The sequence below is a fragment of the Setaria viridis genome, chromosome 1 (genome assembly GCF_005286985.2).
Source record: "Setaria viridis chromosome 1, Setaria_viridis_v4.0, whole genome shotgun sequence".
Taxonomy (NCBI): Eukaryota; Viridiplantae; Streptophyta; class Magnoliopsida; order Poales; family Poaceae; genus Setaria; species Setaria viridis.
The window spans coordinates 2,609,088-2,626,584 of record NC_048263.2 but is presented as its reverse complement, the minus strand read 5'-3'; the positions used below and the strand labels follow the sequence as shown (position 1 = coordinate 2,626,584).

At 48.0% G+C, this 17,497-nt stretch overlaps 1 protein-coding gene across 1 annotated transcript; it reads right to left on the bottom strand.

The window, feature by feature from the left end:
* Positions 1-10,706: 10,706 nt before the first annotated feature.
* On the bottom strand, positions 10,707-12,518 carry LOC117846134 (CASP-like protein 5A1). Its single transcript, XM_034727253.2, has 5 exons — positions 12,388-12,518; positions 12,185-12,284; positions 11,477-11,618; positions 11,228-11,381; positions 10,707-11,054 (listed from the first exon to the last, which is right to left on the bottom strand). Exons 2-5 carry the CDS (start codon positions 12,219-12,221, stop codon positions 10,884-10,886), a joined length of 504 nt encoding a protein of 167 aa, XP_034583144.1. The 5' UTR covers positions 12,222-12,284; positions 12,388-12,518; the 3' UTR covers positions 10,707-10,883.
* Between the last annotated feature and the right edge of the window lie 4,979 nt (positions 12,519-17,497).

Sequence of the window (17,497 nt, the reverse complement as noted above, 5' to 3'; positions counted from 1 at the left end):
AATCATTGTTGATAAAATCACATATATTATCATTATTGAAGGGCCTCACCTTTTAGTTTTGACCCGGGCCACCGAAATCTCAGGACCGGACCTGCTAGTATGGATATAGGAAGAAGGTTCTTGCAATGACATGGCACGTCTACATGGATGTCTAACTAGGATCAAGGACGAAATTGAATCGGAGAAGTGAAGTTCGAGGACTAATTTGGCCCGGCTCGTTCAAAAGTATAGTGACGAACTTGACCCTTTGTCGAAAGTTAAAGGACAAAATCGGCTATTTTGCCAACACTATGCTATTAATTCATGCATCCGCTTAGAAAGAAATTATGATGTAGCAAAATAACAGATGAGATGAAAAGATAAGTTGCCCAGAAATTGTGATGCAATGAACTAATTCAACCTAACAGTTTTCCATGAAATGGGATGATTTTTTTCTTCAAATTATAATACAAGAATGGGTGTGGCTTCCCGTTGTGTCGTCTCATAAGAAAAACGGCCGCTAAAAGCACACATCCCAAACCCTTACGCAGAAAATTGAAGAAGAAGAATAAACAATCAGCAACCATATACGAATAACTCCTTGAGAAAAGGCGCACCTACAGATACAGACCAAGGCATGGTTAAAGCCCTAGTGAACATAATCACTGTCTACCTGCGATGTACAGACACTGGGTAAGCAAGGAGAAGTGAACACCTGAGGAAGATCCGGCCTGCACAGCAGCCGAGGAACCAGCAGCAAGGTGATAGTAGGCCCCAACCCCACGGGCAGAAGATTTCTCCTGTGCCTGTGCTGCCCTGGCGGCCTTGCGCTCACGCGAATAGTAGCGGCGGTTGCAGAACCAAGTTTTAACCTGCGCGAGTAGCCAGATCTGAGTGAATAGGGTTCCTGAATTCTGATTGAAATCGAGATGATGAGGAATTCGATCCGAATCTTCAGATCACCTGAACCACTGCACGTACCTGCTTCGGATCGATAACAACCTTGCCGATGCGTTCAGCGGAGGCGCTGAATTTCCTCGCGAGCTCCTCCACGGCGACGTGGTTGGGGCTAGGGTTTTGGAGTGGCTGCAGGCGCGCTTCCATCTCCTCCACCTCGGCCGGTAGGAAGCGGAACGGCGCCGCCGCCAGCATCCCGTCGCTGCTCCTTGCGCTTGGTGGCCGACCCATGCCTCTTCCGTTCATCATCGATGGAGATGATGACTGCAACTGATGCTACTCCTGCAAACGCTGCTGGATGAGAGAGAGAGAGAGAGAGAGAGAGAGAGAGAGAGAGAGAGAGAGTGGTTACTAGTGTCTGAGGGAAGAAGGGAAAAACTGCTGCGTGCTGTGCCCTGTGGGCATCGTTGTCCTTTTCTCTTCTCTCATCACGACGTAAGCGAGGACTCACTGATCATTGCACATTGCCGTGATGCGCTCTGACTGTCTTTCAGCCACGGAGACTACCATCCGAATAAAAATGTCCCACCGTAGAAAAGAAATGTTCCAGGTGTATCGCCAAATTCATATGTCAAATCCGATCCGATTGCTTTGAATGTTGAATCGAAACACATGGTCCTTTGTAAGATTAAGAAAAGTACACCAAGTCTCACTTAATGTATTTACACGTTTCATTGGAACAAAAATATTTGACACTCTAAATGTAAACCTGTTTTGGCACTTTGTTCATGTACACAACTCTAATTTCTAACGCAGAGACAATGGCTTATTACTAGTTTGATGAGCATTTCGTTGATAAACGCGTGGCTTATTAAGTTTGCAATTGCTTCTTGCTAAAATTTTTGAGATGGTTGCTTGACATTTGCCTATGAGCAGCCACCTCATTGCTGCTCATCCGCTGATCTATTAATCCAGCTCACCAAAACTAAATTTGTATTACTGCCTAAGGTAAAAGACTTCAATTTTCAGTAATCTTCTTTTTTCATGGTGTATAGAGTGGCTTTATTTCAAAACCAATTGCCTGAAACTAGCAAATATGCCCGTGCGTTGCTACGGGTAAATGCTATATCTATATATTATCACGCTATAATGCAAAACATGATTTGTATCATGGCCAATGCCGTGTCTATATTGGAAGGCTAGCGCACGGCGTGTGTTGGGCACGGGGCAGCTGACGACACGATCCTAACCTTGCGCTTATCCTCACAATGCTTGGCACCTCTAACGTGGACGCCCCATGCACGTCCTTAAATGGTGATGGGTATGAATAGGGAATGGTAGGTATCACGGCTATCTTGCGGTAGCAGCGGCCTTGAAGCTCAGACATAGTATAGACGGAGATGCGGTCTTTTTGGTCGGCATCTAACTCTTTTTTGCATCATGTATCGAAATTTTTTTATGTTTCTTTTATCCGGCAGCACTTGTTGGTTTTTCTTCTCATTTCTCCGATCCCTAAAGTAGCATTTACATGTTGAAAAAGTTTATAAAGTGCGCTCTAGAAATGGTTTCAAACAGACCTACTAGAAAGCGTTTCTGGAATAACGAACAACATCAGCAGAAATCTATTACATCTGAGTATGTGACAGATGAGGTTACAACTCAATATATCTAACACTCCTCAATCACTAAGAAATATCGTCTCCTCCGGTGCAGAGTCGGCAGAAGGATCTAGTCTAGGATTTGTGCCATGAATGACCTGCATAAATCATTAAGAAATACCTCCTCCGGTGCAGAGTTTTCAGTGGAGTAGTTTTGATCTAAAGTAAACTATTAATCATAGTAGAACGATGCAATAATGTGCATGCCCCCCAGTATAGAAAGAGGGATTATAAGGAGATGAGTAGGAAGGAAGTTAACTAGACTTTTGGTTCATTGGCGTGACCCTGCATTGGCGGTCATTTTGAGGGAAAATGTCATAAAAATGACATCCTGTGAAATATATATAAACACGGCTGGTGGATATTTCAGGACACTTAAAATCATTGTGCAGGGTTAGTGTAGCTAAGGCAAGCACGTCATTTTGAGCAAAACTCGGGCTTTTGAGAGTTATATAGGAGCCAATATTTTGCCAAGATGCACAACAGCACAACAAAAGACTCGCATAGAGTAATAATTTGGTTTCTAATGAAATAAACATTCTAAAGGAGTGGAGTATTTAACGACTTCGTTGAACGTGCGGTTTATATATGAGATGGGAAGGGGCAAGGAATGCACATCATCCCAAAGCTTTGGAGGAACAGATGCATGAGCCAAAAGTGAGAGACCGACTTCTACTACTACGGGTGTGCATGTGTTCAGCAGCTTCATTTTGTTGGTGTGCATGAGGCCACGAGACGTACAGGTTGTGAGATGCCGACTTCCTTGGAAAACAAAAAAAGGAGTTGAGCTTTTCATACTTACCACCCAATCTGTTTGCATGCATGGAAATGATTTTGCGATTGAACTGGCACTCAACAAGACTTTGGAATTCATGGATCAACTTCTTAGACCACTCTAGAGGATGTTGGTCCAATATTTTCAACGAAATGTTGGGCCAATATTTTCAACCAAAAATATTGGATCAACATCTTAGAGGAGAATCGTATCAACATTTTCAAGAAAATATATTGGATCAACTTTTAGAAAAATGTTGGATCATTTCAGTGGAAAAATGCCGGACCATCTTTATTTGAGGAAACTGGTTGATAACCTTTTCCTAGGAAAATGATGGATCAACATATTAGACAAAAGAAAAATATTATTGTTGAAAATGTTGGGTCAACTTTGCAAATGTGGAGCGCCACACATTTAGAAATATGTTGAACTGGTAAGACATTATTGTTGATTCAATCAAAAGGTTTGAAAGTAGAAGACATAATAGAGGGACACATCTTCCAAATTTGTTTAGTCATCAAGTCGATAAAACTTGGAATCAACACTTTACAAATGTGGAGTCGGACGAAAATGTTAAATCAGCAAAGGGAAAAAACAAATAAATATTGAACGGTGAAGTCTAAAAAAATATTGAATCAGGAAGCCTCAATTTGTTTTTTAAGTAAAATACACAGGCGGTTCCTGATCTTGTCATGGGGTGTCATCTAAGTCCCTAAACTCTGAAAATGCATTTTCAGGTCCATGAACTTGTCTCAAGATGCTATCCGGATATCTAAACTCTAAATCGGAGGATAAGTTTGGAGGCCTAAATATGCACTTTAAGAGTTTAGGGACCCAGATGATACCTTGAGATAAGTTTGAGGACCTGAAAATGCATTTTGAAAGTTTAGAGATCCGGATGACACCACAAGATAAGTTCGGGAACCGCCGGTGTACTTTATTCTTTTTTTTTGGAAAAACAACATTGTTTAAGGTCATCGACTATCAAAAGAACAAATAAACTAAAAAAGAGCGTACATGCCACCATATCATGGCTTGCTCCACATGAACTTGTTATTAGTATAGCTTCTATTAATCACATGGTGCAATGGCTCAAGGTGGGAGAAGAAAGTAGACGAGCCATGTCAGAAGAAAAGGAACATGCATGCCCCAGGTCAGATGGGCCGCCATCCTTCGCGCTTGCGCGGCTGCAACAGCCAGCCGTCGCCAAAACCTCGCCGACATGTCTGCCGTTGTGAAAAAACGAAGAACCATCAGACGCGCTGCCTGCATATGAAGCTCAGTTCAACGAAAGCGGGCCTCCTGGATTGTGGGCTTGGAAAGGAATGGACCGGAGCCAGCATTTGATCAAAGGATTCCTTTCTTGTGATTGAAGTCTGACAGTATTAGTGTTAAGAAGCAGCAGCAGCGGTCAGCTGCCGTACTATTCACCGTGTCTCTGTGACTGTCACCAGAGTACCAGACGCGTGCAGCAGGTCCTATGGAACGCCGACACGTACGTACGGTCTTGCAAGATGATGATGGATAGAATGGATCCAAAAGTGAAAGTGCTGCGGCGTTGTCCATAGCGTGTCCGTCCCCTCTCAGTCCTATTTCTTTGGGGCTGCTAAAGTTTAGGACTGAAATTTAGTCATTTTAGTCTCTAAACGACTAAACATGGTGACTAAAAGGGGTTGAACTTTAGTCCCTAAACTTTAGCCCTTTAGTCCCAAGAGGTTGCTAAAAGGGATTAAAGGAGACTATTGACAAGATCTGCCCCTTATTAATGCCGCGTCCCAACCCTCCCCCCGCACCCCTCCGATCTAATCCTCTACCCTCGCTCTCTCCTGATCCATTCCCCATCTCGCTCGCACCCTGCCCTCCCCGCCGCCACCCCCACTGCTCCCTACGCCGCCACCCCCCCCTCCCCACGCCTCCGCCGCCGCGCCCGCTCCTACCTAAGCTGGATCCACCATGGATGGCCACGGGAACATCTACCGGGACTACTTCTCTCAGGGTGGTTCTTCTTCGGCGGCTCACACCTTCCCTGCTTCCGCTGCCACCCCCGACGACGACAACTTGGATCTTTTCTCCTAGGTGCCGTCATATGTACCGGCGACCCCCAGCCTCTCGGTTGGGAGGGTGCACATGGAGAACCTGGATCTCAACTCCTAGGGTGAGGGTTTCCTTGACGAATACTCGGGTTACCTGCAGCGGGATGGAGGTTGTGGCGACCAAGGGCTACCTCATCTTGGACCAAGCGGAGATGGCGGCAGATCCGGCGCATTCCAGCCTCCTCAACCAAGCGGAGGTGGGGGCGGATCCGACCGTGGAAGATCCCAGGCTACGCGTGGTCTCCGCAACAGGTCCCTCAACACTAGAGCGGGATTCGGCCCCCAGCCAGCGGGATCCGGCACCCAGCCACTGGGATCTGACCCCCCAGGTTCAGGTTCATGCTCCTCTCCTCCACGTTTGCTGTTTTGACACTATTTTGTTGTTTATAAAATTTTAAAATCATGCAAAACATTGTTACGAACATCATAAAATTGTTCCTCATGCAATCATGCATTTAGTTTGCCCTCAGGGCGGTAGAGCCAGCCCTCTGTGCTGATCAATATGGACTATTTTTCGCTTTGGCAGAACTACTATCAGCATCAGATCTAGCGTAGGGCTTTTTGTTGGGAGGGGGAGCGGGGGGAGGAAGAGAAAAAATGAGTAGAAGGGAGAAGAAGTGAAGGTGAGGGAGGAATGGGAAGAGTAGAGTCTGCAACCGCCCCAAACCACTATGGGTACGGTGAATGTATTAATGGCTTCTGCAAAGAGCATCCGCTTCTTCTGTGACCTTGCTTCTCTGGTGGTCTACCCACCAGCACCAGTTGACCAGGAGGCAAGTAACATTACTGTCACCATCTACTTAATAAACTTCTCTTATCTTCGTTGATTGCATAGTGATACTAGTAGATTATAATTTAGCTTGTTTGCAGTTTCTAAAAGGGATTCATATTTTCTAATACAATTTGTCTTGGATAGTCCGCACTCGAGTGCTTTGTGTCAATGATGTTCCTGTTCGCCCTCTAGATAGAGAACCCAGTGCCCCATAGGCACCTTCAGGTTTGTTCTGTAGTCATATATACCCAGAATGGATATGCCAACCTTTTTTCCCTATACACCTCCAGGCTCCAGTACACCCCGGCACAATCTGTCAAAATGACTTGTTTGTTGTTTTTCGAATTTGCAGCTAATTGCTTTGCGAGCCATGGGCATTGGTTCTCCTACTATTTTTTTTTTTTACGGTCACTGAACAACATACTCGCCAGGTGTGTCGTGGTTATTGCACATCCAGTCCACCTCTCGTAGCTACGTCATTCCAGTATCACCCTCCATCTGAGAGTCAGGCCAATGGAATGGGGAGTTGGGGACTAAAGGTGGCAAGAGGTGCGCAAACCAAAACTCATCGGATGTGCAAACCAAAACTCATCGGACACGATGATCTCCCTTGAAGCTGATGGTAACACCATTCACCGCACATCTGGACTCCACGTACCGCCATCCAACACCATACAAGGGAAGGTAGCCTCAAGGGGAATGGCAATAGAGGTGGAAACACCACCCGGTATAAGATTTGATGGCACCATCAACAAGGAGACAGCTGACGGAGTAGAGGCGTCAGATGGGGAACACTTACGGAACCACGACGGAGGTCAACAACCATTAGCCGCTAGATCAAAGAAGTGTATGGGTGATGTAGAACGAGAAGCACTAAAACCATTAGCGGTCGTGAGTGGTGGCACGAGGGGATCTCCAAAACGATGCCTTCACCAAAGTGGTGCACATGGCCCCAATGGGGACTGGTCTCTCGTCATCACCTCCAAGAAGGATAATGGCGCCTGAGGGCACCATCGATGACGGCACTGGTGCAAAACAAGGCTAGGATTTCTCCTAACCGAAACCTCTCAGACCAGCGCAAATGCATCCAAAACATGTGGACGGGGATGCCTCGAAACAGCGCCTCCAAGGAGGAAGAACGGCACCTGAGGGTGTCGCCGTTGTCGACATGGCACAAAGCCAAGCTTGGATTTCTCCTGGCAATTCCTGGACCACCAGCTGCAGTGCACGTGCTATGGAATACGGCCAACCACATGCTAAGAGTGCCGAGTGGAGTCCCTAACTGGCCGCCGCAGCCGCCGCGGCAGTGGAGGGGACACGAGGACCGAGGACAGGTCACCCTCGGACACCGTTGTCGCAAGACATTGAAGCCCAGAGACACAGGGGCCTCCACTACGGCAGCCCCGGCCATCGCCACATCGGGGGAATCGGAGCTGGACATGAGGTCCACGAGCTCCGTGCCCTAAGCTCCCCTGCAGGGTTACGGCTGGAAGTCAGCAAGGCCCCCGAGCTCCCCCACCAAAGGAACCGGATTAGGACTCAGCAAGGCCCCCAAGCTCCCCCACCAAAGGAACCAGATTAGGACTGGAGGAAGTTGCATTTGACGAAGTGTAGTCGAGTTGGCTGCCGTCGTCGTCGGGCAACGAAGCCCGAAGGCACCAGAGCCCCGCCCCGCTCACTGCCACTCCAGGGGAGCAGTAGCTGGTGAGGTCCAGGAGCTCCGTGCCTCGAGCTCCCCCACCGGAGGGACCAGATCAGGGTTGCAGGAGGCCGGATCCGGCAAGGAGAAGTCAAGCTCCAGCCTCTAGAGCTCACGAACGGATCAAATCTTGCTAGGTTTTGTGGCTGCTCACGTTTGAAATTGGAGAGGAATAGGTGAAGAGGAGGTGGACAGAGAGGGAGGCGGATGGTCGGCTTTGGCGCCACCAGCTGCCGCCGCTGCACGCCGTCCCGTGGTGGCGGCGGCGGCCAGCGAGGCCCGCAGGTGGAGTTTTTGGGCGAGCAGCCGAGTACATTACACCCTTTGGCAGCAGTGATTAGCAGTGGAGAGAGCAACCCCAGCCATATAAATTTCCACTAAAGAATTCAAATTTGATTAACATTTGGAAATTTTTACACCATGGCCCCCCACCCCCACACACACCAAGGTAAAGTTTGAATTTCTCGCTCCGTCACAGGCAGTGATCATCGACTCACTGTGTCCTGGTGCTACAAGATGCTGGTAAAGATCAAGGCCGTCTGACCTGGTGATTTTTCGGACTATGAAACAGAGGCAGTGTGATAATGATAATTGTCTCTACAATGCTGATGAAGCTTTTTTTAAAAAAAATCTACGACGATATAACATTAATTTCCTAAACACAGGTTCTAGTGAAGATCAAATATATTACCATGGCGACACTAATATTAATGGTCAAATAATGCACAATAACTTATTCCAACCGTGAATGTACTCTGGTTTTCCTGCTGCAAGATGCTGGCGTGGAATTGCAGCTCAAAGGTACTGCGTGCATCTTTTTTTTAAGGTACTCTGAGTGCTGTACTAGGTTGCTCTCAATTTGCTGCAGCTGCTGCGCGTCAAGTTCCCGCAACGGTATGGCTTTTCTGGACCGCACACAGCTCGTCATTCAGTTCGGACTGGGCCACCCGTAGAGAACGACGGGACGAAACTGCTGCTGCTAAGGCTGAAATCAACAAAAATCCATGCCCCTCCCCTGCAGAGCCCAGGACGGCCTTAAAACGTCAGCCCACTCGAAACCTGGCTGAATTGATCACGAACATTCCATCCCCGTGGCCAGCACCGTCGTCTGCATTTTTTTGTACGGTCCAGCACACGGAGGCCCATCTGTGATGGGCCCAAACCAACGAAACCATTTCCCCTGCAGAGCCCATAACGGCCTAAAAACGTTAGTCCACTGTTTGGTCCATTAATTGCCCATTCGTGTGTGGTTAGATTTTTGGAAAAACTCCTATTTACCTGGACACTGGGCCGAGTCCGTGCTTTCACCCAGGACTCGAAAACCGTCCATCCTAGGTCCTCGTGCTATCTAAACCGGACACGTCACCCCCTCCACCAAATTCCAACCCCGATTTTGTCCGAGCTGGCGCCAGACCGTCGCCATTTTAACTTGCCATCGTGTCATGGAACCCTCTGGTCAGTCTTACCAGGCACACGAGGGAATAAGAGGGAATAAAATAGATGCCGCCGCCATCTTCTCCCTATCGGCCTCTATTCACCATCCATCCCAAACCACGGCCACAGCAGTGGCGGCCACGATTTCTACGGTGAGGACCTACCGATGGAGAGGGCCAGCAGCCTCAAGCCATGGCACACGCACGCCATGACTTCTGGGGCCGCGGAGGCTGCGCGGGCAAATCTATGGGATGACCGATGCGACGGGGACGGATTGCGCGGCAGGGACAACGCAATGGCGTAGCAAGGGGACGGGCTTGGTTTCCGTTGCCATGGACCTCGTTGCCGCCCGCTCTCCAATGGCCGAGCTCGTCCTCGAGGCTCTCTGTTCATCTCCACCAATCTCCACCTCACTCCTCCGTTCATCTCCGGGAACAAGGCAATGCTCGATTTGGGCAAGGGGCAGCTCGGGTGATGTTGGATTTGGTGTGCTGGTGGACGCCGCACCTCCCCTTTCCCTCGCACAGGAGGCAAACCAGAGCCCCATCCTCCAAACCCAAGCAATAGAGGAAAGTCAATTAGCTCTACCACTCACCATAATCGGCAAATCTCCTTCTTATGTCGGTAGGATGCTTATTCCTTGATCAATTCCGCCAAGGACAGAACGACTATGCGGGCATAGAAGCTATTGTGATATATGAGGAACTGCTCCAGTGGCTTCGGCTCAAGGTGGAGAATCAATGGAGCGACCTCGGCTCCAACATCGCCATTGCTGGCCCAACTCAAAGTGGCGTCCGCGGCAACAACCCCGCGAGGGCGTCCCGGCTGACCTGGTCCCCCATTAACGACGGTAGGAGGGAGCTCGTTGTCCATCGCTCACCGTAGAAGGACGGCCGGCGAGATAGGCGAGGCACCTAACACGTTGGCAAGTCTACGTGGCGATGACGTGGCACCAACCGGGATAAAACCAGGATAGCATCGGATTGAGGGGGTCGTGTGTCCGGATTTGATAGCCGAGGAGCCAGCACAGACGGTTTTCGAGTCCAGCGTGGAAACGTGGACTCGGCCTGATATCTAGGAGGTAAATAGGACTTTTTTTTCTAGATTTTTGCTGTCGCTGGATTTCCCCATAGCCCAGGAGGTCCCGGGCTACATTTAGAATCCAGCCCAAGGGTCCAAACCAACCAGACCATTTTCCCTGCAGAGCCCATGACGGCCTTAAAATTGTCAGACCAGTCGACCCTAATCTCTTTACTCGTGCACAGGCGCCTGTGACGCCCTCTGCTGCACTAGTGGTACGACGAGCAGGTCAAGGAAACAGAACGGAGGGAATTTGGTTCATCGGCCGAATCAAACCATTGGAACAATTTGCCGAAATCCATGTAAGTTGCGCATGGACTTGAACTTGATGGGGCGACCCAGGGGCTAAGCTCCAGAATTTGCATAAACAATCCAGGTGTCAGCACCATTGGGAATTTCACATGAACCTAATTAAGCAGCTAAACATTGGGAAAGGACGACACAAGCATGATCAAGTCAGGGTGAACATGACTAGGAGTAGAACAGATTAGTCCTATCAGTACTGCAACTGCGAGTGGTAGGCCATGTTGACGAGGTTGAGGAAGGAGGAGGTCGCCAGGGCAACAAAGCTAGCAAACCCCAGCGCCACCAGGGTCTTGAACGCCGACGCCGCGCTCGCGAGGCCCAGCGACCACGACGCCGCGGTGAACACAACTGCCGTCGTGATCTGCAAGCATTGGCAACGAGGTAACCAAAAAGCCATTAGCAGCTGCCAGTTAGCACGACTAATCTGTAATTGCTACTGTAGTTTTCTACACAGGTGACAGGTCACCACAGTTAGCTACGCATATGGTGATATGGAGAAGAAGAGGGACTGGACAATTCGACACGTATGCTTACCCCGTCAGCAAGAGTGACAAGGAGAGAACTCCGGCGGTGGCAGTAGCGGTGGTACTGCCGCCGCCGGCTCGCGAGAACCGCCTGCGCGTCGAGGAGGGCCATCGGTAGACTCCACATGAACTGGCAGAGGAAGACAGGAGCCAAGTACCATGGCCTGCAGAGAAATGAATCAAGAAGAGTGCGATCAGGAGAAGAAGGAACACATCGTAACGGTAACGGAGCCTGCAGTCGCGAAAGGAACCAACTAACCTTAGGTGGGAGGTGAGCTCGCCGGCGTTGGGGGCCATGACGGCGAGCGCGGCGACGGCGAGGACGAACTGCAGCGTGCGGAGGCAGAGGCACCCTGCCGTGCCTGCAGGCCTCCAGAGGAACGACCCCTTCTGCAGCATCCCTGCACAAGGAGTCAAGAACACATGGAGAGAGGAAGAAATTGTAATTCCCCAGTACATGGAATCAAGACCCATTTGTTTCTTTCTTGCAGAATAAAGCAGGAGCACTGCTATATCACATCCTTTCGTTTCGTGATCCAAGGATATAATTGAACAAAAAGAAGAAGAAGAAAGCATGCATCCTTCGTAATCACTTCGTTGCGAGCACAACGCCAGTCTCCCAGGCCCCTCCCGTTGCAAGTCAAGACGGCAATTTCAAATCCACATTATTCTAGCCTTCTACATTTCCATCTTTTTTGGGGTAACAATAAAACTAGATGCATCCCCAATCCTTGCAAATGCACTAATTTTGTAATTAACGTCGAGAACTTTGAGAGAATTCTGCCAATACCCCAGATCCGGGAGCTAAAACCGTGTGGATCATCTGGATGCTAGAAATCTAGCAAGGTCGGCCGGCAGTTCACAAGTCTAGCGTCCGCCCCCGGCCCGCCAAAACCCCAGCCGTTTCTGCAGATCCACCGCGCGGGGCTCATGGGGTGTGGAAGGATTGGGGGGAGGAAGTACGCACCTTGCAGGGGACGAGTTGGCTTGGTCTTGTTGGTCATCTACGCAACTGCTGCTTCCCCCATCCCGATCTCTCCGAGCTTGTCGAGGTGAAGCTCTGCTGCCTGCTTCAGACGGAATCAGAGAACAGAAACATGTCGAGATTAGTCGCTGGATTAGCATTTAGCAGCAGAAAAGACTCGCGCGAAGAGGTTCTTAGCTCAGGACCAGCAGGACGATCAAACTGAAGGAGAAGAAGAGAGCATCAGCTGGGCTAGAGAGTGGGGAGAGCCGAGAGCAGCGGGCTCAGTAGTAACCAGCGCTGGCCGGCCGTGTTGTTACCTTGGTCCTTGGCGGACACGTGTCAAAACGCCCGTGGACTGTACAGTGGAGTGGAGTGGAGACAGTGGTGGTTGGTACCGGATGGCATGATGATTTTCCTTCCTCGTTCACGCGTGCGCGATGGAACACAAAGCTTGCCGCGTACAAATGTGAAAAAAAGCAATTGCAATTTGCAGTGGATCGATCCGGTGGATGCAACTGCTCGATATATATATCGCTAATGGAGTGCACGAATTGGGTAAAGTGTGTTGCATGCTCTTGTGTAGCTTCTCATGAAGGGGTTAATCTGAATCATATATTGAAGATAATCTTTTCTCTCGTGAAGAGGAAAATAACAGGAACGAGTCCGTTTTACTATCTGAATAGTTTTGCCTCCTGAACAAAAACTTGGACTCAATTTAGTCCCTCCAATAATTCATACTTGTTTAAATAACCCCTTGATCTAGTTTTAGACCATGGTTTGTCTATGTAGACGTGATTTGACCAATTCAACCTAATTTCAGGTAGTTAGAGGGGGGAGGGTGGCAATTGACATTAATGGTGAAAGAGGTGAGTTTTTTAGGAGTTAGTACAAAGGCTTGAGGCAAGAGAACCCGCTGTCCCCTCTACTTTTCAACCTAGTGGGAGATGCTTTTGTCGATAATGTTAAGCTAAGCATGTAGAGTAAGAGATATTCATGGACTTGTGCCACACTTGGTCGACAGAGGTCTATCACACTTGCATTATACGGATGATACGATCATAATTGTGAAGAATGATGACAGATCACTGAGGAACCTGAAATTCATCTTATATAGCTTTGAGAATGTATCTGGTATGAAGATCAACTACAATAAGAGCGAGGTTTTTGAGATTGGGGTGAGTTCGAGGACCAACAAGAGGACCAACACTATCTGCCTGCCAGTTAGTGATCTCAAATTAACTAAGGCGCAGTTGAGCTATGTTGCAGAAAAAGCAAAGAGGGGACTTGGTACCTGGAAATGTGACATACTTTCCTCACGAGGGAAAACTGCACTAATTAACTCCTGCCTTTCCAGTACCCCTATGTACACAATGGGTGTTTATTTGCTGTATGAAGGTTATTACAGACCTTGGACACTATACGCTCCAAGTTCTTCTGGCAGGGGACTGGCAAGAAAAGGAAATATCACATGATCAAATGGGAAGCGCTAATCAGACTCAAAGATTTTGGAGGGCTGGGCTTCATGGATGTTAGAGCTATGAACGTTTGCCTGCTATCCAAATGGATAGATAGATTGAGAGGGATGACGATAGCATGTGTATAGAACTACTCAGATGAAAATACCTAGGTCAGAGAAGCATTTTCCAACTTCGCAGAGCTTGTAAATCCCAGCTTTGGAGGGGGCTGATGGAGATAAAATAATGGTTCCAAAGAGGTAGAGTTATGAAAGTCAAAAGCGGAAGGCAAACTAGATTCTGGGAAGATGTATGGGTGGGAGAATGTCCCCTAAAAATAGAATTTGACTCGTACAAGTTTCGCTCAAACCCTGAAGTTATAGTGGAAGAAGCTAGAGGTGAGGGGGTGGCTGATCCGATTTAATTAGAAGAGCATGTTCCAGCACGGAGTTGCAGGAATGGTGCAGACTTGTGGAACAACTAAATAATACTGAGCTCACAGAGAATAGGGATGAAATGTTCTGGGCCCTAGAGAAATCTAGCAAATACACAACACAATCCCTATACAGAGCAATGACCTTTGATGGAGTGATAGATAGTCTGTTGACGGACATTTGGAAATGTAGAGTGCCGCTGAAAATCCAAATCTTTCTACGGATGGTTTTTCATGATAAAATCCAATCGGCGGTGCAGCTAAAAAAGAAGAATTGGTCCGGCCCAGAACAATGTAAACTGTGCGAGGAGTTAGAATCGACTGACCATATAATCTTCGGATGCCCCATTGCTGACTTCCTTTAGACTTTTATCAAAGAAACTTTGTCTCTAAGCAAGACCTCACAATCTTGTTTGAATTTAACTGGAGAGATAATGAGAGATATGAGAAACAAATCTAGACAACTCTTTATCTATGTTTGTGCATGAGCCATGTGGGCGCTGTGGAAGACAAGGAACGACCTAGTGTTCAACAACAGGATCGCTATGGCACCTATGGTGGTGGTGCATAGGATGGTGGCGTTCCTAACACAATGGAAACCTCTTGCTAAAGACAAAGATCTGGAGAAGGTGGAGGAGGTGATCGGCAAGCTGGCTGAAGCCTGCCTGGGCTTGCCTTAGAAGAAATGGGCGAAGAGTAGAGACTGAGTGCCTCATTGTCTTTTGCTTTTTCTATTTCACCTTAACTTGTTGTGAAGGTGATTACTCCTAGGGTGTTTTGTCTTTTGGGTGAGTAGAGCTAGTGAGTGGAAGAGGTGTGCTGTTTTTCTTTTTGTTCTTGCGCTAGGTGAACTTAGCACCTGTCGAACTTTTAAGCTGGTAACCCCAGCGGTGGACCGGTTGTCAAAATCCTGTTTGATATACTTTGAATAAAGCTGGGTGAGATTTGCTTTTGGTCTAAAAAATTTGGTTAAAAAATTCAACCTAACTTCACCGTGATGTATCGCTAACTTGGGGGCTTGTACATGGTCACTCGTCATCCTCTTGGGTAGGCTGCAGGTAATAGACTGAAGCTAGGTAGGACTTTTTGTATGGGAGAACGGCCCACCTCCACAGCCTTAGCTACCCTCCTTATCCAGCTAGCAGACTTCCTTTGCTTGCATGCGCTAGCCCTTCTGTAAATAGGCTCAAACTGATCCAACCCATTCCTCTGCACCGCCCAAAACGGCTCGATAAATATAGGAAACTGTCCATTTGACTCCCTCAACTATCATCATAATCTGATTTTTTACCTTCAACCAAATAATCGTGTTTTCGTCCCCTCAACTGTTGAAACTATAGATAGGTGGTTTTTTAAGACGATGAGCATCACTGACTTATTTGGTCCACTAAATACTCGGCCCAAACTAAAAGGTGTTGTTCAGCGGTTCCATTTAATCGGATACGAACAGATATATACAGCTACGAAAACATATAGTTATTTTTTCAAATTTGAATTCGGATACGAATGGTGTTAGATAATACCATTGATATCTACCTTGTTTGCATATATAGGTGGTTTGCAATACCCTATGTCATGTGGGTTGGTTGGATTGTATTGATTGAACTTGTTTGGAGGGGGTCCCTGCCTCGCCTTATATTGCCGGGGGTAGAGTTACAGGTCGGTTGTTTACAAGAATACTAGTCGGATTCGACCAGAGAGTTCTACTCTAATTGCTACGAGTAGTTTTCTTATCCTTGACTAGTTTTTATCTTCCACGTAGACCACGCCGTCCTGCACCATAGCCTCCATGCATGACACGTCTCAGTGTACAACCCCTTATTTAGGACTGTCCAAACCTTCCAGTGAGCTCCACAGACAGATATATACAACTACAATACATATAGTTATTTTTTCAAATTCAAATTCGGATACGAATGGTGTTAGATAATACTGTTGATATCTATCTTGTTTGCATATCAATGTTCAACTTTGCGTACCCAGACATGGATTATCCATTTAGTCTCTGCAAACTTCTGATCGGACGGAAAACCGGATAATATCCATACCATTTTCATCCCTAATTCCATTAGCACCTCTGGATTCATGAAACAAGATATCAAATTCAAATGTACCCATATTTCCTATGAAGCAATGGAAGTATATAAGACGTGTACAACTAGAGAGAGAGGGCGGGTGATCCTGGCACCGAAGCTCGTAGACTCGTATTAGGCCGGACCACATCGCTCGGAATGATGTGACCCCACGCAAGAAGGAATAGCAAATGTCTTGGACTCGGTTGATAGCAAGAAGAAACGGAAGAGCCATTGCCCATTTGGGATACACATTTGCCGTCTAAGACTATTTTCCTGGCGCTTGGCACCAATGGATTGTGGATTCCCACGGCGGGGCGAGTGTTCTCAAGCAAATATATGGCCAGGCCTGATGCGTACACCACATGTGAAAGCAGATACGGATTCTTGGGACAAAAGCATGCCTCTATGAAAACTGTACAAAGTCAAGCTGTACGGAGGTTGTAGGGGCATACCCGCATAGGGCATGCTCGATGAATTTTCTCGAAGATATGTCAGTGAAATATTTGCATCGCTCATAAGAATAACCGACCAACACACAGTCGGTGTTTTAAACATATGTTCAGCAATGTATCGAAATTAAAGCAGACAGAAACGAGAATTTTTCAGGGAAGTAATATATTTCAGCAAGGCGGGTTTCAGAATCCCGATCCAACAAGGAGGCTCGCAATAGCAGGTAGTCTACCGATTTGTTGCAAAATAAGCAGGCCACAACGGGCGGCCCGCTACCTACTTTTGCAAAAACTAAAAGTCAATAAAAAAACCTACTACAGATGCTTTAGAGCAAAAGCTGTTTTTCTCAAGTATAAAACTAAAAGCACATTCTCCTACTTTCAGCTGCTTTTGGGGCAAAAAATTACTCACCTGCCACTAATTATGAAAGATACCGGTTCGTTTTTTTCTTCCTTTTCTATTTGCATCTCCATACCCACAGACCCGACAGCGAGCAGCACCGGCTCCGGTCGCGCCACCTCCATCCTCATCGACTTCGGCGGTGGGTGAGTGACACCAGCCCCAGCGGCGCGGCCCCTCTTCCCACTCCGACGAGCCCCCATCCCCTCTTCGGCGAGACCCTATCCCTCCATATATGCTATTGTCTCGCTGGCGCCGCCTCCCCTCCCCTTTCCGACCCTACAGCAGTGAGACAGGCGACCTTTGGTGGCCAGCCTCCACATATCCAGCGAGCGAGACCTCCGGCAGTCGGCCTCCACACATCCGGCAAGCCTCTCTCCCTCCTAGACGCGAGCAGCAGCAGAGGAAGCCGGCGAGTGCGAGCCAACAGAGGAAGCTCCGTCGCATGTGGGTTCCGCCGTGGGCGCGACTGCCGCCACAGCCACGGGCTCCACCGTGGGGT